Source organism: Brassica oleracea, chromosome C5 (genome assembly GCF_000695525.1).
Source record: "Brassica oleracea var. oleracea cultivar TO1000 chromosome C5, BOL, whole genome shotgun sequence".
Taxonomy (NCBI): domain Eukaryota; kingdom Viridiplantae; phylum Streptophyta; class Magnoliopsida; order Brassicales; family Brassicaceae; genus Brassica; species Brassica oleracea.
Window position 1 is genome coordinate 1,378,588 of NC_027752.1, and position 21,209 is coordinate 1,399,796.

Here is a 21,209-nt window from a genome sequence, read left to right on the forward strand (position 1 = left end):
ATTTACGTGGGCAGGTAGAAGAAATACTCTTTGGATTCAGAGCAGGTTGGATAGAGTTTTTGGAAATAAGGCTTGGTCTCGCTTATTTCCAGTAGCCTCTCAACTTTTCTTGGAAATGAGAGGCTCTGATCATCGCCTGGTATTGTTAAGCCTAATGGACTCTCATGAAAAATACAGATGATCCTTTAGATTTGATAAAAGAATGCTCCATAGACCGGATGTTAAGGAGGCAGTGAGGCATGCTTGGTCTACTAATTGCAATGGTCTTGGAGCTTCAGTGGCAGATAGGATCAGAGATTGTAGAAAAGCTTTGAGTAGATGGAAACGCTCTTCAGATTTGAACTCTAAGCTCAGAATATCAAGAATCCAAGAAGAGTTTGATGCAGCTATGTCTAGCAGAAACCCTAAGCCTGTTGTTCTAAGTTCCCTGAAATTCCAGTTGATAAAAGCCTACTCTGATGAATCGAGCTTCTGGAAACAGAAGAGCAGAGATCAATGGAATGCCTTTGGAGACAGAAATTCCAAGTTCTTCCATGCTTCAGTTAAAACAGACAGAAACAAGAATTATATTGAGAAACTCCAGGATGCCAGTGGGAACATGGTTAGAGGAGAAGCTTCAAAGGGTGAAGTAGCAACAAAATACTTCTCTAAACTCTTCAAGTCCTCGAAACCTTCAGACCTTGATTCCTTATTCAGTGGGATGGCTCCTAGAGTGACTGATAGAATGAATGGCCTTCTGACTTCTGTGGTAACCAAAGATGAAATTAAGAGGGCAGCCTTTGCTATTAAGCCGAGCAGTGCTCCTGGCGCTGACGGTATGACTGGATTGTTTTTTCAGCGATATTGGGATATTGTGGGTCCTAGAGTCGTGATGGAAATTCAAGGTTTTTTCAATTCAGGGTCTTTCCCTAAACAATGGAACTTCACGCAAATCTGTCTGATCCCAAAGAAGCTTCATTCTCACTTGATGTCTGATCTCTGTCCTATAAGCTTGTGTTCGGTGCTGTATAAAATAATCTCCAAGATTTTGGTTTCGAGGCTTCAGCCTTTTCTATCTGATCTAGTGGCACCGAACCAGTCAGCATTTGTGGAAGACAGGTTGATATTTGACAACATTTTGATCGCTCATGAAGCTGTTCACGCCCTGAGGACTCATCCGGTGGTATCTAATGAGTTCCTAGCTGTTAAGACTGATATGTCGAAAGCATACGACAGAGTTGAATGGGGATATGTTGAAGCTCTCTTGAAAGCTATGGGGTTTGATATCAAATGGATTGCATTGGTAATGTTCTGCATCTCTTCGGTAAACTATTCTGTTCTTATCAATGGACAGCCTTATGGATTGGTGACACCAGAGAGAGGTCTTAGGCAGGGAGATCCTCTCTCTCCCTTCCTGTTTGTCCTTTGTACTGAAGGACTAACCCACCTGATGAACAAAGCCGAAGAGAGAAGTCTGATTGACGGGATCAGTTTCTCATTGGACGGTCCGACAATTCATCATCTCCTGTTTGCTGATGATAGTTTATTCCTTCTTAAAGCTTCGGAAGCCCAATGTCAGCAACTGCAGTCGATCTTGCATTACTATGGGAGTTTAACAGGGCAAGTGATAAATCTTTCAAAGTCATCCATTACTTTTGGCGAGAAGGTGAATGAGGCTTTAAAACAGAGATTAAGGGTTCTGCTAGGTATCTTTAATGAAGGAGGGGCTAGCTCTTATTTGGGGTTACCTGAGTGCTTCTCTGGCTCAAAGATTGAGATGTTGAACTTTATCAAAGACAAAACCAAGAAGAACTTGTCAAATTAGTACTCCAGGACACTTTCACAAGGTGGAAAAGAAGTGATGATCAAGTCAGTAGCCATGGCATCTCCTATCTTTGCTATGAGTTGCTTCAAGTTTCCAAAAACCACTTGTGACAATTTATCCTCTGCCTTGGCGACCTTTTGGTGGAGCTCAGTGGAAGACAAAAAGAAAATTCATTGGGTGAGTTGGGAGAAATTATGTCTTCCTAAGCATCTTGGTGGGATGGGTTTCAAAAATTTGCAACTCTTCAACCAGGCTCTTTTGGCAAAACAAGCCTGGCGGATTTTAAACGACCCTGAGTCTCTTTATGCGAGATTTATAAAGAGCAGATATTTTCAGGATGGAAATCTTGGTAAAGCGACACTAGGTGCCAGACCCTCTTACGGTTGGAGAAGCCTATTGTTCGGAAAAGAGCTTCTGGATCAAGGACTCAAATGGATGATAGGCAATGGTGAAGATATTCTTGTATGGGCCACTCCATGGATTGAAGATGGTGATAGAATGAGAATTCCTTTGATGAAAAACGTTTTCGTTGATTTGGATTTGAAGGTAGCAGCTCTGATTGATCAACACTCTAAGAGTTGGAACATGAGTTTGCTGAGAGATCTGTTTTATCCTCAAGACGTGGAGCTCATCTCACAGATGAAAATTGTGCCAGGATCTAGGGACTTTAAAGTCTGGAAGTATAATGCGTGTGGAGCGTACACGGCCAAATCAGGGTATTGGCTAGCCTCTAAACTGTCTAATTCTGAGGTTAGGAGACAGGCTGAAGCTCTACCGTCCATTAACCCGCTAAAGAAGCTCATTTGGGATCTTTCTATTCCATCAAAGCTCAGAATCTTTCTTTGGAAAATTGTGTCTAACGCTTTGCCGGTGGCTGATGGAATAGCTTCTCGGGGGATGCAGGTTGATAATAGATGCCAATTCTGTGGAATGGATGGTGAAACTGAAAATCATCTGTTGTTTACTTGTCCCTATGCTAGACTTGTTTGGGCAGTTTCTGGTGTTCCTTTGCCTCATGAGGGGTTTAGTACTTCCATTTTTCAGAACATCAATTTTCTTCTCGCTGGCCAGAAGAATTTCAGAATTCCTGCATATCTAAGGAATGTGTTTCCTTGGCTGTTGTGGAGAATTTGGAAAAATAGAAACAGCCTTATCTTTGAAGGGTTAGAGTTTGAGGCCTTAGGAGTAGTAAGAAAATCGTTTAATGACATGAATGATTGGTCCCAAGCTCAAGCTGTGGAGAATGTTGCTGAGACGAACCCCCCCTGTTAGCCCTTCAGATAATCTTGTCGAATGGTCGCCGCCTCCTGATCAATGGAAAAAATGTGATATAGGTGTTGAATGGGACAAAAGGAACCAAAGATGTGGAGCAGCGTGGCTGGTGAGAGACCATAAAGGAGTTGTATTACTTCACAGTAGATGTTCTTTCACTAATATCCCATCATTGAGAGAGGCTCAAGTTCAAGTTTGGGTATGGGCTATTGAAAGCATGAGGAGTCTTCACTTCTCGAAGATAGTGTTTGTAGGAGATTCAAAAGAGTTAGTTGGAGCTGTTATCAGACCGCCTGCTTGGCCATCGTTTAGGTGGATGTCGAACAGAATCCTATCTTCTCTCCAGTATATTCCTGAGTGGAAATTGGAAAAAGCTGATAGGTCTTTGATCTGTGGAGCCTACCGTATAGCTCAGAGTGTGGTTGTATGGGATTTACCTCAATCGTATGTGGCCACAAGCTATCCTTCTTGGATGGTTGATCTTTTTGGCTAAGTTAATGGTAGTTGTGTTTTCCTTTTTGTGTTGCCTTCGATGGTGGTTGATCCTTTCTTTTTTGGTATCTGACTTGTAATATGTTGGTTTAGAACTTTGTTCGGGGTACAAGTGAAATGGTATGTTTAAAGTGAAAAAAAAAAAAAATGCAAATTGCGCCGCTGATTCACGCGGTTCCACGTGATCAAAGACACGAGAGTGGGTCTGCTTGCTTCGGTTCTAATGTGAATCCAAGTTATGACTTATGACTAATGACTAACTACGTAATATAATTTAGTGACTCAATTTTAATTTTATAAAAATATGTTACACCAACAAAAATCATTAAATATGATGACCAATTGCTACGTACTTGTATAAAATATTTGAGAGGTAATAATTAATTAGTAGCTAGTTTCAGATGAAGTCATAAAACCACTGACGGTTTTACTCATCCAAGTATATATATTGTCGTGTGATTACACATCCACTTATAATTGGATTATTTCGGTACGTTGCTCTATTTTTTATTTGTAAAGATAAATAGCAAAACAGTCCTGCTATTGTCTATTTAGTCGAATAATATTTTCGAAAATAAAAAGAAAAAGAAAAATATTAACGATTTTTTTTGGACAAAGAAAAAGAAAAATATGAACGTGAAAGCAAAGTTTTCTACTTCAGCTAAAACGCGATGAGGTAGTCCGGTTGGTTAGGACCTTGGAGACCAATTGTCATGCTCACGGGTTCGACGCCAGGCGGAGGCGAACTGTCCATTCATGTCATCCACACGGATATGGACCTATGCTTTAGGGTCCATTTGAATATCCGGAGAGAGGGTCTATCCGTAGGCTACACCTTCTCTTGGGAATTAGTCTGGGCCTCTCCGAGGGTCTGGAATACCCCAAGTTAAAAAAAAAAAAAAAAAACTAAAACGGGTATTAGGTACGTCGGTAACGAGTAATGACCACAACCACAACACTCTAATAGGGACACGAGTTTCTACATGGGATTATGTGGTTTACAATTTACTTACTAGTTATTGCTTATTCCCACGCAGTTGAATATTATAGTATATATACTTATCCCATACTACAAATATAATATCTAAACGGAATACAAATAATATCAGAACCGACTTCTCTGCGTACAATTTGGAGATATTAAGGAGGTGATATTTAATTTTGTTGTATTTTAATGCAACTTGCATGTAATTTATATTCATGTAGCTTTTTGGTTACGGTTCTGTTAAAACTGAAATCTAGTGAAACCGTACAATTCGATGTAATGAGTGGACTCATATATTACACAAAGTTACTTGCATGCCAAATTTATTTGATAAAATAGTACAAACGGTAATCAATCCACACATCAAAGTTTTATTTTAAAGGACACGTTTTCCATTCCAAGTACTTCTCAACGCTGTCAAGGCCACAAAGCTGCTTCACCACCGGCATAATCGCCGGAACCGGCAACTCAAAACCAATGTCAGAATCGTCTCTGCGATCACCACCGTTAACGCACTTCCAAGAAAAGTACTGTTTCCGAGCCTCTCTTATGGCTGACCTTGTAGCACAATGCACAGAAGCAGCCCCAAGCAACGGAGGTTCACCTGAAGCTGCATCAGAAGTAGTTGGAGACAGATTCAGCATTACAAAGAATCATAAGACTAAACCTTTTAGAGGAGAAAAAAATAAAACAATTCTAGCAATAAAAACCTTTAGAGGAGAGAACACGGCTCTTGTGATGACCACTGTTGAGAATCTGAACGTTGAACTGTTTTGGGATTGTGTCTATTGTAGGGATTTTGTAGTCCCATGTGCCTTCTTGAATCACTAGCCCGTTTTCATCTGTTGTATACTCTTCATTCATGAAAAAACCGACCCCTTGCACAAACGCTCCTTCAATCTTTTCACCAGAAAAAAAAAAAGAAAAAAGGACAATCAATAAAAGTGAACATCAAGAATCCACAACCAAACTTATTACCTGTCCCAAATCAACAGCAGGATTAAGGCTTCTTCCACAGTCGTAAATGATATCTGATCTTATAATTTCTGTTCTTCCTGTCACTATGTCCACCTCCACCTACATCACAGTATATGTTACTGATTTAGTCTTTTAAGGGAACGGCTAAAATGATGGGTTATAATAAGATTCACCTCACTAGCTCCAACTCCGTAGTTTAGATAATTTGCAGAAGAGGCCTCTGGCTTATAAAAAGTACGAGCTGATAAGTCCACAGATTGAGCATTTGCCTGCAGTTTTCACATTAGTTTATACCTGACATATGATGAGAATGATGTTAAGGTTATACCTGTTGAATGAGCATGTCCCATGTCACGGATCGAGCGTTCTCCAGAATCTCATCCATGGTAGCTTTCAGTCTCTCCACCAAGATGGCGCAGCAAAGCCTAACTGCTTCGCAACAGTTCTCGGAGGTTGTGCTACCCGCAGTGTAACTGGTTTGAGTCATACTGAGTGTGTCGGTCTGAAGAAGCCGTATTCTCTCGAGAAGATCTTGACTTCCTTCGCACTTGATCATACCAAGACCATAAGCCACCATCTGTTGCACCTTTGTCCATAGCCCTTGCCCCATCTCGATACCCGCAACCTCGACCACAACCGAACCATCCCCCAAAATGCTTACTCTCCCGGGAGTTGGCCTATTCTTAACGTGATAGACGATGGGTACTCTAGAAATTCCCCTCTTGCGCCATACGTTACCAGCGTTAAACTCTTTCACTGACTCAGCCCTTCTCTTGAAATCTGAAGATATCTCCAGTTTGTCCCATAACAAAGGCAAAGTATATTCATCAGGCTCACCAGCAGCTTCCGTGTAAAACTTGCTGAGGCTTTCGTAAGTGTGAACGTTTATCCTTCTCACGACATCCACGTCCATGTTCAGGGAACATGCCACATTCTCAACGATGGATTCAGCGATATATGAGCCTTGTACCTCACCGGGTGCCCTCAAGGACGTTCTGCTCGGACGGTTTGTCTTGCACACTTTGATGTCGAATGACAACGCACCCCAGTCGTATTTCTTCAGGGAGTTCACTATATTCTGTGGCAGTATTGGACTTACATCCACATCTATTCCTGCATCTATTAACATAGTTGTCTCTAGTGCTGTGAGTTTACCGTCAGATCTGAAACCAACACTGTAAGTTATTTTCATGGGATGCCTTCCTCCAACCATTATCATATCAGTCTTGCGGTTGAGGTAAATCCTTACAGGGCGCTGTAATTTTTGTGCAGCGAGTGCACATGCTGTCGCAACCTGAAATCATCTCAACAGCATTAATATAAAATTACAATGGAGATCTCTCTTAATGACTTATATCTAGAAAAGAAGATGGTACACTTACAGGCATTGACTTTATAGCTTTTCCACCAAAGCCACCTCCAAGTCTTCTGGTGATGACTCGCACGTTATTCTCTGGGATCCCAAGGCATGTAGCAATCACTGCTTGTGTGTACTCGCTTGCTTGAGTTGAGCTGTAAACCACTAAATATTTGTCTTCGTCTGGCAAGGCAAGTGCCGTTTGTGTCTCCATGTAGAAGAAGTATTGTGACTCGAGTCTCAACTGCATACCCGAATCAAACAGTACGCATGACTGTAAGAATGTACTACAAAGAATTTATTTGAATTGATCGAAGTGAGGCGAGAGAAAGAGAGTTCTCATACCTCTACTGAGCGTATCTTGCGATCAGCTTCAGCCATTCCTTTTGCAACATCGCCAGCGGGTTCAGGTTTATACTCGGAAGGAACCTCAAAAAGGCTGGACCTGTTGACTGCCTCCTCCACAGATAATACTGGTGTTTCTACGTTCTTTAAATCGTACTCAACTACTGCAAGCTTTACTGCCAAATCTGCATGTTTTTGCGTGTCTGCAACCTGAGAGGTCACCATAAATGGACTAAATCTTCAAGAAAGACAATAAAAAGAATCTTTGAATTTCATTTACTATACATATAAGGTATTCTATTTTTCTTAGTATTCTCTTTGGAGTTCAGTGCATCACAAAAGAAGACGTTAGAATTTGAACTTACCACAAGAGCAATGATTTGTCCGGCACATATAGTAACTTCATCTGCAAATAGAAGCCCTGTGCCAAACATAGATATGTAACCAACGTTTTGCCCCGCGTGAGGAATATCCTTGAAAGTAATAACTGCCAAAACTCCGACCGGTAACACATTGCCTATGAAACCAACTCTCTTTATCCTAGCCAATGCCTTTGTGCTATAAATGAATGCTCCATGTAGACAACTGGGTAAGGATGGAATATCATCAACGTAAACAGCTTCACCTGGAAAAACAGAACATAATGACTAAAGATCTAAAAGCATTTCTGGTTTGAGTCTTTCAACACCATTAAAAACGATAAGCAACAATATAGTACTAACCAGCTGCCTGCATTTCAGCTCCATATTTGATAACGGCTTCACCAACAGGTTGAAACTCTTTACTTTCAAACACCTGCTGCGCAGATGACAGAGAAGGCAGAGACAACGTTGGAACGACGTGCCCATCGACATGCTTTCTCTCTGAATCCCAGCTGCCACTCTCGATCAGAGGATAAAGAAAATCAAAGAGAAACCCAGCGGCCAAGCTTTTCTTATACTCAGTGTACGAGGTATCTATGCTGGGCACTATGATCCCTTTGAGTGACCTCACAGCTTCAAATAAAACACTGTGGCTGAGTAATTTACCCGTCAAGAAATCCTCAACCTCCCTCGCCCTGATTGAATGATACCCACCAAAAGAACCAAATGCCAACCGGCATTTGTCCACAACGACGCCTCTTGACGATGCATCGTGAGAGACTACCGCTAAGAAAGCAGCGTTGAGATAAGGCAGTGCACTTCCGAAAGGACGAGGTGCAGCTCGATAGGTTTCGAAAAGTAAACCAGTAGTGGAAGAAGCCGTCCAGCTAGGGATTTGAACCTTTAGAAGAACAGTTGTAGTGTCTATTATTGGAGGCGACACAAGAAACTCACCTATCCTACGCCTCTCGTGTCTCCCAGCGTTCATCGTATGCACAGATGCATCAGCAGCGAGCAAAAGTGTGGTTATGTCGGAAGGAAAGTTTTTGCTCTGTGCCATCACCAGATTACCACCGATACTCCCTGAGTTTCTGATAAAATGGTTGGCCACCTTCTCCATATGAATACCTATTTTCTTGAAAACATAACCAGACGTATCTTCATCCATCAAAGCATCGATAACTTTAGATATGGTAACAACTGCTCCAATTTCGATTCCTCTGTCATCTTTCTTGATCATTGACATCTCTGGGATGTGGCTAATATCAATATATCTACTATATTGCTTCACTTCCTTGTAGTAACCTGTTCCCGTGTTACCAACAACTAATTTCACCAAACCTCTATCACCGCCAGAGTTGATTGTTGCCAATATTTCCTGAAGCTCCTCGACGCTACCAGGAGTGCTCCAATGATACCTCATCTGATCCAAAACATTATGCTGACGCTTTATCTTTGCCTTCAAGAAATCCGGAAAACCGACAAGATCTTTATCAGGATCGTAAGGAGGCAGTTTCTTCAGCATCTCCTCTCTGCTTTCCCCTTTCCTCCAGAAAGAGTTGAATCCCAAATCCTCTATGTCCACATCTGCAGCAAAGCTCTTGCAAGCATCGGCAATGGGACGATAACCGGTGCAGCGACAGAGGTTTCCGGAAATAGACTTCTCCGCTGCAGAAGCGGTGAGGTAGTCCGGAGGATTGGAGTTATGTGCGTTTGAAAGAGCGGAGTAAAGAGAGATGCACATCCCCGGGGTACAAAAACCACATTGTGAGGCATGGAACCCGGCGAATCTTTTGTGGATTGGGTGGAAACCTCTTTCGGTGTTTCCTAGTCCGTCGGATGTGGTTATGGAACACTCATTTACGCTGCAAAGAAGGGTCAGGCAAGAGTTTATAGAATACTCCTCGACTTTGTCTGACACTGGATCGTATTTTGATAGAATCACGATGCAAGCACCACAACCCCCTGCACGAAAAATCTAACTGAGTCAACGAGTGAAACACACACACACATACACAAACTCAAAAATACTACGTTCTAATTGAACATGAACACCAAACGTCAACGCATACGGAGTGACTTCCCAAAAGGAAAGAGCAAGTAGACAATTTATCTAAACTGTTACCGGATTTCAAACATCAAAATCATGACTTTTTTTTTTTTGTGTGGAGACACAAGTTTTAATCCTCCAACTCATAGAAACTGAAGAATCTTCATATATATTATCACAAGAAGCTTCTAGATATGAATTTGAGGTTCAAACATAGAAGAAGCACATGATACAAACCGAATAAAATAAAAGCACGAAAAAGATACCTTCGCCACAGCTGAGCTTGAGGCTCTTGAAGGGAGTGCTGGAACGCAAGAACTCAAGCAAAGTAGTAGAAGGATGAACGGAAAAGACTTCAAATCTCTCTCCGTTAACAGCAAACACCAAATCTTCACACGCCATTTTCTTGCCACACTAAACCAAAACAAGAAGTAGACAATAAATTAGCTACTAATCTTTTTCCAAGAGAGCGGTGACTGCAAAAAAAAAAAACGGATTATTTATTTATATAGTGTGACGACTGACACATAGCAATTTCGACACGATAGGACACTAAGCTATGCAGAGAGAAAGAAAGTCCACACTAAACGTCAATACTAATAATAGCAGAGTTTTCTACGTATAGATGAGTTACAACAACGCGATATGCTGATTCAAGAGGTGGTGATGATGAGAGATGGATTGTATTCCAAAATTGAAAAACACGATCTAATAAGAGAAAAGTTCCGTTTCAAATGGGATTCTAGTGTTGACGAAAGAGGTGAAAACGATTGCTCTCTCTCTCTCTCTCTCTCTCTTTCGCTGCTTGCCTAAACTGCGACTTTCGGTGGTATTGGGACGCTGATTGATTCCCTCTTTGATGAGTCATCTCTGTATTGCGAATGCCGCCAAAGAGATATGGACGATCTCTCATCACAACACAGTCCTCCTCAAAGCTCTGAATCGATTCTTCATAGCTTGAGCTTTCCAACGACCACGTACGGCAAAGAGGAACTCGCCATCAACATCACCATCGCCGTCGCCATCGCCATCAACCTCGTGCACATTAAGCGAAGTAAACTTTCTATTTTCGGTAGGATAATCTGATCTAACCGATTCGAACCGGACCGAACCGTACTGATTAAAACTGATTAGAACCGATTTCTTTTATTCCATTCTATTCTAGGAGTGATTGATTGAACGGAACCTGTAGGAAAATGCCTAAACCAAATTTGAATTATTTTTCAATAACCGGAAATTCTGAAACTAATATTTTTGATTAAATATCGTACGGCTGGTTAAGAGAATTTTGTTTTGTTACTCTAGTTATCCCCTGTATATTATATGCGAAACATTACGACTTCTTTTTGTACCTACGTGTCATCACTACGATGATTTTTAAAATTATTAGAGAAATAGGTTGGTCCATTTAATTATATAATAAGCTTTTTATTAAACTAACCATCTCATTATTAATGTCATTTATTATTTCCTTAAATAAAGATTATGAAATTGCCTAATGTGGCTAAAATATATATGACAATTAATGATTTTGAATAATAAAGATCAGATAAAAAATTAATGTATCTTATCAAATTTGTTTAATTTTAAACTATTAAAATAATTTAAAAAAAATCACAATAACCATATTATAAAAATTAGATTTTTCTGTATATGTTATATTTTGAATTTTAAAAAACGACTATAAATTACTAAAACTGTTAAAAGTCTCACATTCAAATTTTACGATCCATGGTTTAAAATTTTTGTTATGACAAAATACAAATGATTACAAAATCATATAAATAAAAGTCTAATTTAATTAATCATTAAGATTTAAAATATATATGTATATATATCATTCTAAATTAAACTATAAACCATATTGAATAAATAAATATTTTAGTTTCAAAATTTACTTTGAATAATTTTTTTTGATAAAAGTTTTGAACTAACATTGATAAATTTTAAGTTTTTGCTATTAAAGATACAAATGATAAAAATAACATATGAGTAGAAAGCATCATTTAATAGACATTAATATTAAAAATATATTATGTATGTTAATATCATTTAAATTTAATTACATATTCTATAAAAAAATTTTATAAAATTGTTTGGATTAATAAAATTGATTTATACGTTCGCACCAATTTAATTATATATGTAATAGTTACTGACTTTTAATTATTCAATATATATTTATTATTTCATAATATGTAAGAACATAAAATACATAACAATAATTTATATATATAATATTTATCCCGCGGGTCTTAATCTAGTTATTATTGTTATATAGTGATGTATAAAACTTAATCAAATAGGCAAAAATATTGTTCTAGTTCAGTTGATACAACACTACTATAATACTAGTGAGTACACAACTTATTCGGATCGTTTCTCAGCGGCAGCTTCTTTTGATTCCTGGTGATTTTCCACATTTTCTTCGATCCCTTCTTGTAACTCATCTTCTGCTGCATCCTCTGTGGTTGCTTCAGGATCCATCACTCCTGATTTTTTTTTTTAAAAAAACTAACCACTTAGTTACAAATCAAGCGGTTTTGTGCAAGAAAATATCAATGGTTTTAGATGGTTGGAGGGATATCCATCATCTATCTATCACCTACCTGGTTTCTTCTTCTTCCTCCTTGAAGATCTTCTTGATTTATCATCTGACGCTGTACCGAGAAACAGATTGCTATACTTAGTCAATACTCTTTCTTTCTCCTCAAGCATTCCTAAAAGCTCGTAAGCGTCCGCCACTGACTGCACAATCTTTTTATCCGTAGGTTTGCGGTCATAACTCTCCAGATCCTTAAACAGCTTCATAGCCCACAACACAACACAACACAGGTTCAAGGTTATCCACGAAATAAAAACTAGGACATAATACTTTACTAATTCAGTAAAGTATTCTCTTTTATTTAGTGTTGGGTCAGTGATGAATGAGGAGCAAAGCCAAGAAGATAAATTCCAAATAACGAAGGAAAAGAAAAACAAACCTTTACAAGTTCTTGTAACATGTTGTTCCTGAAATAAATGCGAATCATTTGTAAGCATAATTGCCAAGGCACGGAATGCAGATCATTCCCTAATTTCTTACGCCAGATAGCATGCGCCTCTTCTGCTCTACGATCCATATCCAACGCCCGTATCAACTGTCCATATGTCCCCATCGTGTTCCCTTGTCCCTTACTTAGGATCCACTTTATTACCTACAAGCCATTAAACATGAGAGAAAAGAAATAAGAATCTCTTTAAGATTCTGTTCTACCTTTTTTCAAAATTTCTATAAACTAGAGGATATGTACTTCGGTGTTTGGGTGACACATACCTGAACCATTCGATGCCATTGATGTTCCTTTTCAAGAATAGCTATGACTCTTTTGAGGGAAGCAATGGGGAAATTGCGTTCCCAAGCAACCCAAGCATCCAGAGCTCCATAAACAGCCTCTTTGTTATCTTCGATATCAAGAAGCTGCAGTTTGTACAGATAAGCCAATGACAATACAAACAAGCAACCATCACTGACAAACCATTAGTAAAAGGCATATCTGAAGAATTTAAACTTGTTTTTTTTTTTGCTTACAGTATTCACAAGAAACTTTATTTTATCCTTCTTGGGTATGTTCTCCCCAGTTTGATGCTTCCTAGGGGTTTCAGCTTTTTCCTCCTCAACATCTTGCTCGTCCTACATCAAGATGAAAAATACGCATCCCAAGGATCTCGTTAGCGACAAGTAACGCAAGAATAAATAATTATTTTGATCATTAGAAATGTATTTGACTACACGAATCTACTGAGAGGAGCTAAAGGCCACTAAATGAGGATTCAAACGTTTTCAGGAGAATATATTATGCACGTGGTATAAGACTTATATTATATGAATTTGAATCTTTATAAGACTTTTCTGAAAAAGAAAAACATAAAATTAAGCTCACTGTAAGACTAGGACAACAAAACACAAAGCCAAATCTCCAGTGTAGTCTATAATCACCTCAGTTTCCAGAGAACGTCTATGAGATGAATGGGGATCAGCCACAAACTGATAGCTCATCGATTGGACCCTTAAAAAAGCGGGCTTGTTTGTTTGGTTGGCCTGAGAAATAGCACAATGAGATATGTAATACACATAGAATCTAATATAAACACCAGCGCATAGTGTTTTTCGAAGTTAAGACCAAAAAAAAAATCGAAGGTGAAAACTTACCCCAAGAAGATGATGAAATGGACTTGAACGAATGGCTATGTGATGATTACTGGGAAAAAAAACGAATGGTAAAAAGCATCATCCTCCGAGCCAACACGTGGATGACTGAAACAAATCATGCTAATTAACCCAATCCAAGGATTATACCTTATTCCATTGAAATGAGAAAACATTCCTTGCTCACCACCTACAACAATTAAGTTTCAAATTACTCACTCGGCACACGGATTAAGGAAACAATTAATTTTGTACATTTACTATAAGTCTGTTCTTTTCATTGCCGCTGCGACTAGCGGTCGCGGCAACAAAATCACACTTTGACGGAGTCAAGATGAAGGCTCTTGAAAGTAAACTTATTTATCGCGGCTTGCCGCAACGATGAAAAAAGGGGATGATGCTGCCGCTGATATTTTCAGCGTCGGATTTAGTTACTGCGTTTTGCCGCTGCGACTGAAAAAAAAAGTTTCGGTTGTCTCACCGGCGCTATATTTCCGATGGTAAAGGGGTAATTTTCAGTTGCCGCTGCTAGTCGCCAGCGTTTGCGAAAAGAACAGGCCTTATAAAAAACACTATTAACTATACAGTGAAACATATTTCAACCAATAAAAAAATAAATTTTGCATTGAAAATCGAAAACAACATTTTTTTTGTAAAGAAAAAAATTCTCTAAAACCAAACTTAATATGAAACGGAGAGAGTAATAGAATTCACGAAGTCTTTTGAATCATGCTATATAGATACCGAACGTTTAACTAAAGATTCAAACCAGGCACACATTAACAAATCAGATCAAAGTTCGAACTCATTAACAGAATCATGATGGAAAACAAACTCAGTGCTATTAAAATTCATCAGCCAATACTAACCATTACCTCCTCCTAATCCGGTGAAGAGGTTTCGTGCGGAAGAAACAGTAGCTAACGGCGCCGTTAGGTTTCCGGTTGCTCTAGCAACGGCGCGTTTCAGAGGCGTTCTAGGAATCAGAGAACTGAAACCCGCCATCGGAGTTGGAAGCCGGAGGCGGAAATGGGGTTTGTGAAATCATTTTTAGTCTTCTTAAAATGAAGCCCATTAGGATAAAACGATAGGCCCATTAGGATAAAACTCTAGGCCCATTAGAATAAAACGATAGGCCCCTAACGAGAAGTTGAAGAACGTTTCATATTGGGCATGGGGGTTCGGACCGTCAATTTTGGTTCGGTTAATTTGGATTTTTAAATTTTCGGTATTATGTTCACAAGTTCTATTTCGAATTTTATTAAATATCAAGTTTGGTTCGGTTTGGATCGGATTATAACCAATATCTAAAATTGTCAAAAAATATATTTTTTAAACCTCAAAAATTGACAAAAAAATTAGAGTATATAAATTATTCACAAATCTAATAAAAAAAATAGTTAAATTATCTAAACTATCTAAAAATTATTCAAAATAACAAATAAAATAAACTACAAAAAATTTTATAATACAATAAAATATCTAAATTACTTTAACATATATGAAAGCATTAAAATATTTAATTAATTTCAGATATTTTTGGATCTTAGTTCGGATTTCAGTTCGGGTTGTATCCAAACCCCAAAGTACTAAGTTCATAAATTCCGTTCAGATATTTTTGTATAGCGGTTTGGATCTGGTTTCGTTTTTTTTTGTTTAGGTAGGTACTTCGGTTTGGAGTAAAAACGCCTGGCCTAATTCATATGATTAGGAGATCGTGAGCAATATTTCAGCTGAGAAGGCTGCAGATGCAGCTCGACCAAAATAAACCCAAATGGATCAAACATGCTCAGCTAAGTATGTTCAGATTACTAGTCCCCTTAATCTGATGAATAGAACTACTACTTCTTAGGCACTAGTAGGTTCATTAGAGAAGAAAATAGACGAAAGCCAGGGGGTAACTACCATGCTGAACGAAGAGAGTTTGTCAGAGGATGCTTCGACTAATAATGAGATTGTTTAGCTCCATAGTGTATGAACCAATGAACAAGAGGAAACATCAAAGACAAACCGAAGATAATTAACTAATATTAAAAAAAAAAAGCAATATATAGAACCACTAGAAAGATCAGGCCTCAGTCACAGTCCTTATGATAAAGACAAATTAAATACAAACACTTACATAAGCTTCAAGTCCTCTATATGGTCTAGATAAGCGAAAACTTTCTTACCCTTAACCTCTTTCATTCCTCGGATTTCAACACTTCTGCTAGTTTTCCTCTCGAGATTGTAGTAAAAAACATAAAAAGGGTCGGATACTTTTCTCGGAATTAACACAATTTCATTTGTACCTACAATAAAGTATAACGTGTCGTGTATAGCTTCATTCCTCAACATGGGAAACTTGTAAGTATGTTTCGACCATTCTTCTTTTCCGGAGTCTTGTGGAACCCACAAGTCAAAACTTGTACTTGCTTCAGAAAAACTTCTTTGCATCTCAAGTGAGGCCAGTTGACCGTTGTAGTTTATCAGAGTTGTCGTTTCAGGTTCCATTGCTCCAAGGGAACTTTCCCTAACTCTTATAAAGCTGTACTTCTCAGATCTTACGTCAAAGCACACGATCATCATACAAGGGTCGGGAAAAGAATGCTCATAAGCTCTGTAGTACAAAACACCACTGATGCATACACCAGCAGATATAGGAGAATGAGGTGTGTCATATTCAATCGTTCTCCAAGACATTTTATCAGTTTCTAATGTCAGAACTTGATGGTTATCTTCTCCATGTTCTCCTGTTATTGTCAATACCTTGACTTGTTTCTCAATCGGATCATACCCAAAAAATGTTCTTATCCAACTATATATCTTCACTTCTGGTAAAGTAAAGCATTGTCCAGTGCTAGGGTTACATATCTTCCACAAAGACATACCTTCTCTAACATAGACCAAACAACCGATATGTCCTAATGTATAGAAACGTCCACACGGCAAACTCATATGATAATTGGCAGCTATAGAAGACGAGTTCTCATCTGTATTTTGATGAGGCTGAGGTGAGGAAGACAAGAACAATTTGAGATTATTCTTTCCGCAGGCGAACAAGATCTGTGGTCGAGAAGAAGATCTTGTCAGGAAGGACTTTGTGAAATCTTGACGGCTGATTGTGGAATCCCATAACTTGCATACGCAACGAAATCTCGCTATAGATCTCGACGGTAATCTCAAGAGTATCTCGGTAATGAGATCATCTGGGATCTGTTCCGAGTATTTTGAAAATCGTGTAAGAATGGTTTGATGATGCTTCTGGTGCAGTGATTCCATGGCGGTAATGGCGAGACACTTGCGTTAAACCTAGCTTGTGTTCCAAAGTTTATATATATATTGGTTATTAATTATGAGTTAACCATGTGAAATTTTTATGATAAACAAAACGAATATTTGATGGTAAATTAATTGGAAAATCACTTAGATAGAAAAAAATAATATGATAAAATAACAAACAAAGAGAAAACTTCCCTAAATAGTTTTAATTAAATAGTAAATTGATTAAATTACTTCAAAATCCAAACTCTTTCTCTAATAACCTTCCCCCTTAAATATTAAATCTTAAACCTAATCAATTAAATCAAACTCAAATGTAAAACAATTTTTAAGAAAAAATAATAATTAATGTTATTTTGAGAATTTTTTTCCTCTTTTGTGGTATCTTTAGAACAAAAAAATTGTTGGACAAATACCTTAGATAGCAAAAAGAAAAATTATGACAAAAATAACATACGTGGAAAAAATCTTTAGGGGATGGGGTTGAGTTATAAACCTTTATAAATGACTAGGAGGTTTCCGGTTATAATAATTTCTATAAAGTTATAGTTATTTAAAAAAACAAACCTTAATATATCTTTTAATAATTTTTTTAGATTTTAGTTTTATCAGTACAAAAGCTTAAAAGAATTATTTGTAATATGTTTTCTATATGATTTGATAACTTTAAATTTATTTTTTCGTTTGAGCAAAAAAAATTATTTTTCAAATTTATTTAAGTTTTGTTATAAATTTAAGAGAAATTGCACTTCATATACAAAAATAATGGCCTATTATTATGCACAAATGGAAAGGTGAACTATTGAACTTTTTTGCACCAAAATACCTCTTCTATTAAAACTGAAACCTATCAAAACTTTTCAGAAGAAAATTAAATTCAAAAAAATTACAAGTATTTATAGATAAAATTTTATTTGACATACATGGCATTCTTACAGAAATCACTTGGTCCTATACCGGCTAAAATGTCTGGGACAGAATCTTTTAGACTGTCTCGAGTTGAACGACAACCACATGTATGTGCCAAGAGAAAACAGCACAGTCCTAATAACACTTTCGTGCTTGTTCTCATTGGCTAAATGAGTTGTGTCATGTTTCTATGATGCAGGAATTTGTCGACGTTCTTCTTAAATAATTAAATGTGTATCCCTAAATGTCGGTTTTAGTCATGGAAAGCCTGTTGCAGCAAATGTCTTATACTATGGAAGGTATCTGAAGCACAAAAAAAAAATATCTTTGACCAAATTGTTCCTGTTTTTGGTTCTGCAATTGAGGTAAACATGAGAAGTTTGGAAACAACTTGTTTAGTCAGAGACCAATGCTAGAAGTTAAAGCAATTATTTGCTTATTAATTTGCAGAATCAGGAAGACGGCGATGATTTGGCTTATTGGCTAACAAACCCCATCAACTCTGTTATTGCTGCTTCAAAGAAGCCTGAGACATAGCCCAACTGGCTCAGGTCCAACAAAACCTCCTCAGCCAACTTCTTTTATTGGAAGGAAGACACAGGTAAGGACTAAACCGCTATTCATAATTTTTGAAAAGCAAAGCAGGATAGCTGTTTGCGAATGTAAAATCAGTTTCCGAGCTCGCTGATAACCCCAACTTCCACTTTCTCAAGGAGTGAAACATCGTTTCTGTAGATGGGAAGAAACTTAAGACGTAATAGAGAAGAAACTTATGCTTTCTTATTATTTTCAACTTGACGGCAAGACTTACCCTTTACATCAATATATATACAGCTCTCAGATTTAGGTTAAGCTCAGCACACTGTTGTCCAGCTGTCCAAACTCTCAAACCTATTCTTTGTCTCCACACAGTGAGCTGGCTTGACCGTACCATGCTCACGCAAAGCTTGCTTGTTCACTGAAGTTGCAGAAGACGACAAAGACTTGTTCTTGGGCTGAGAGACAGCAACGGTCTTCTTCCTTTCCTCCAAATGGGCTTTGAACAACGACCCATTATTCGTACTACCTTTAGTTTCAGCCTTCTTCCTAAGCTTCTAAACAATGGGGGCTAGGCTATCATTGATTTGCATCGGCATGACCTGTATATATTAACTCCTCGTTGGTTTCGACTTTGTAGAAATGTCAATAGGTTTCTTTTTTCTAATTTCCCCAAAGAGCGTTTTGAAATTTAGGGCTCATTTTCTTCTTTGCAGCCTTGTTACCTGTAGATCAAGAAACGTAAGGCGGGGAATTTAAACTATGTAAAACAAATTTTGATTTTATGTGTGAATTTATTATTGTGACACCGAAGATAACCCAACTGGGCCACGGAAAGCTTTCGGCTTAATTAACTAGGCCCATATGAGATTGATGCATGTGCAGACTTTCATAGAATTATGTTATTATTATTTTCTTTTTGGGTCAACTTTTAGGGTGAAAACTTGTAAGTATAATATCGAAGCATTTAAAACAAAGAAACGATAAAAATGGACAACCATGTATATAAACTTTTCTTTTAGTAATAATAGACACCTACTGAAGCAAAAAAAAATATTAATACTAACTGAGTCCTAAAATTCAAGTAGGTCTGAACTATATGTTAAAATAAGACGCTGAAAGAAAGATGCAATGTACATCTGCAAGAATCTTGGAAGACAGTTTAAATTAAGCATTTACATGTCCTCCTATAAGTCCTAAGCATTTAAACCCGAAACAATTAAAGTGTTAAGCACCTTATCTTTGCTATACTTGGCTACTTCCATCCATGTTGCACATAATTATTAGTAGTAGTACTTTGTATTAATTAGTTGTGCTCATATTCATACCACTTGAGCACAAATACACAATAGAAAAACTCACTCTTAATCCTATTCGCTTTTGTTTTCTAGAACTCTAGGTGGTATGAATATTAACCAAAAACCTACAAATTTTCATCAGTAACTTATGTATAAATCCGCTGTCTACCTACATAAAATATTGTAAAACAAAAACGGGAAATTGTATTTTTTTCATTCCGAGATTTTGGTTGTAAATGGTTGACAAAAAAAAATACAAATATTGTTTTAAGAGTATATTCGACTTTAGTAAATGATGTATAAATTATTTACCTAAATAACATTTCATTTTTACTTTTTTTTTGGGTGTAAATGTTAAGATTTATGCCATGCTTTTTCAATTTTTTAAGTTGTGAAAAACCACCTATTACAAGAAAGACAGAATGCAAGAAAACAAAGAGAGCAAAGACGGAATTCATTTTTACTTTTGGTTTGCCCAAAATAGCATCATTCCCTTTTACATTAATTTATTCTATTATGATGCTATATGTATTCTTAATTTGATTCATCATATTGTGATTTATTTTTGTAACGATTATTAGTCTTGTTTGAAAAATGGTTTGCAAGTTTATTAATATGGTAGCTAATATGTTAGCTACCACATGCCGCATATTATGTGTGACTCGATGCATGACGCTTAAAACTCAAATCTCAGGCTAAACTATTTCCCTTGATTTAATCTAAGTTCTACAGTAGACAAAAAAAATAAGTTTTTTTTTTTTGCCAAAAAAAAGAGTTCACCAAAGGTGAAGAAGACACCTGAGGTTGATGGTATTCAGAGAAACATGTGATCACATGGACCTTCCCATCTTTCACTATCACACTTTTCTCTTTTTTCTTTTTTTGAGGGAACCATTTGACTCAAATCATTTATTATAGTTCCATACCCTTCAGTTATTACAGTTATGGAGTTAGTTGCATCTCTTTCTTCTTTTCCCTCTCTTTCTTCCATTGGCACTTTAGTAATCCATCTTCTTCTTTTTCATCTTGTACCACCAGTTTAATATTTTCTTTCATAAATTTAAATCCATCATTTTCTCTTAACATATGTATTATTATAGGTGTGATGCATAATTAAGACTGTTAACATATTGATCGAAATGTGCCTTGTTTTTGTTTACATTTAAAACGCAATTGATTTCATTGCTAATGAGATAAATCTTTCATAGACGATTTCAATTAATTATGCATGTGTATATTGCTATTTTAAAATTTAGTATATACTGTATACATTATGTTAGTAAAATCTATTTGGAAGTTATATTTATGTGGTTACGCGAACTCCGTCAGCTTCATACACCATTTCCAATCGATTAATAATTACCAATAAA

At 37.3% G+C, this 21,209-nt stretch overlaps 2 protein-coding genes and 1 pseudogene across 4 annotated transcripts; all 3 read right to left on the reverse strand.

Moving 5' to 3' along the window:
* Positions 1-4,671: 4,671 nt before the first annotated feature.
* Positions 4,672-10,703, reverse strand: LOC106295510 (benzaldehyde dehydrogenase (NAD(+))). 2 transcript variants are annotated; one of them, XM_013731432.1, is made up of 11 exons: positions 10,455-10,703; positions 9,912-10,059; positions 7,956-9,560; positions 7,599-7,858; positions 7,234-7,443; positions 6,914-7,132; positions 5,860-6,825; positions 5,705-5,800; positions 5,532-5,630; positions 5,264-5,453; positions 4,672-5,163 (listed from the first exon to the last, which is right to left on the reverse strand). In XM_013731432.1, exons 2-11 carry the CDS (start codon positions 10,045-10,047, stop codon positions 4,925-4,927), a joined length of 4,020 nt encoding a protein of 1,339 aa, XP_013586886.1. In that variant the 5' UTR covers positions 10,048-10,059; positions 10,455-10,703; the 3' UTR covers positions 4,672-4,924. The 2 variants fall into 2 exon arrangements, with proteins under 2 accessions (XP_013586886.1, XP_013586887.1); XM_013731433.1 differs by lacking the exon at positions 10,455-10,703 and adding an exon at positions 10,283-10,289.
* A 1,223-nt stretch (positions 10,704-11,926) lies between these two features.
* On the reverse strand, positions 11,927-14,851 carry LOC106292858 (pentatricopeptide repeat-containing protein At4g21190). Of its 2 annotated transcripts, none has more exons than XM_013728527.1 (9): positions 14,710-14,851; positions 13,985-14,024; positions 13,838-13,886; positions 13,625-13,726; positions 13,217-13,318; positions 12,962-13,105; positions 12,630-12,842; positions 12,255-12,450; positions 11,927-12,137 (listed from the first exon to the last, which is right to left on the reverse strand). In XM_013728527.1, exons 1-9 carry the CDS (start codon positions 14,837-14,839, stop codon positions 12,013-12,015), a joined length of 1,101 nt encoding a protein of 366 aa, XP_013583981.1. In that variant the 5' UTR covers positions 14,840-14,851; the 3' UTR covers positions 11,927-12,012. The 2 variants fall into 2 exon arrangements, with proteins under 2 accessions (XP_013583981.1, XP_013583980.1); XM_013728526.1 differs by having other exon boundaries at positions 14,704-14,851.
* Positions 14,852-16,035: 1,184 nt separating this feature from the next.
* On the reverse strand, positions 16,036-17,095 carry LOC106294109 (annotated as a pseudogene).
* Positions 17,096-21,209: the final 4,114 nt, after the last annotated feature.

Excerpts from the sequence above, each read along its gene's own strand:
- LOC106292858 (XM_013728526.1), bottom strand. The coding sequence starts at position 14,839 with ATGGCGGGTTTCAGTTCTCTGATTCCTAGAACGCCTCTGAAACGCGCC. Across the intron at positions 13,727-13,837 it reads CATTTCATCATCTTCTTGGG|GCCAACCAAACAAACAAGCC; the intron begins GTAAGTTTTCAC and ends GCTATTTCTCAG. Across the intron at positions 13,319-13,624 it reads GACGTTCTCTGGAAACTGAG|GACGAGCAAGATGTTGAGGA; the intron begins GTGATTATAGAC and ends ATCTTGATGTAG.
- LOC106295510 (XM_013731432.1), bottom strand. The coding sequence starts at position 10,047 with ATGGCGTGTGAAGATTTGGTGTTTGCTGTTAACGGAGAGAGATTTGAA. Across the intron at positions 7,859-7,955 it reads AGCTGAAATGCAGGCAGCTG|GTGAAGCTGTTTACGTTGAT; the intron begins GTTAGTACTATA and ends CTGTTTTTCCAG. Across the intron at positions 6,826-6,913 it reads AAGCTATAAAGTCAATGCCT|GTTGCGACAGCATGTGCACT; the intron begins GTAAGTGTACCA and ends AGATGATTTCAG.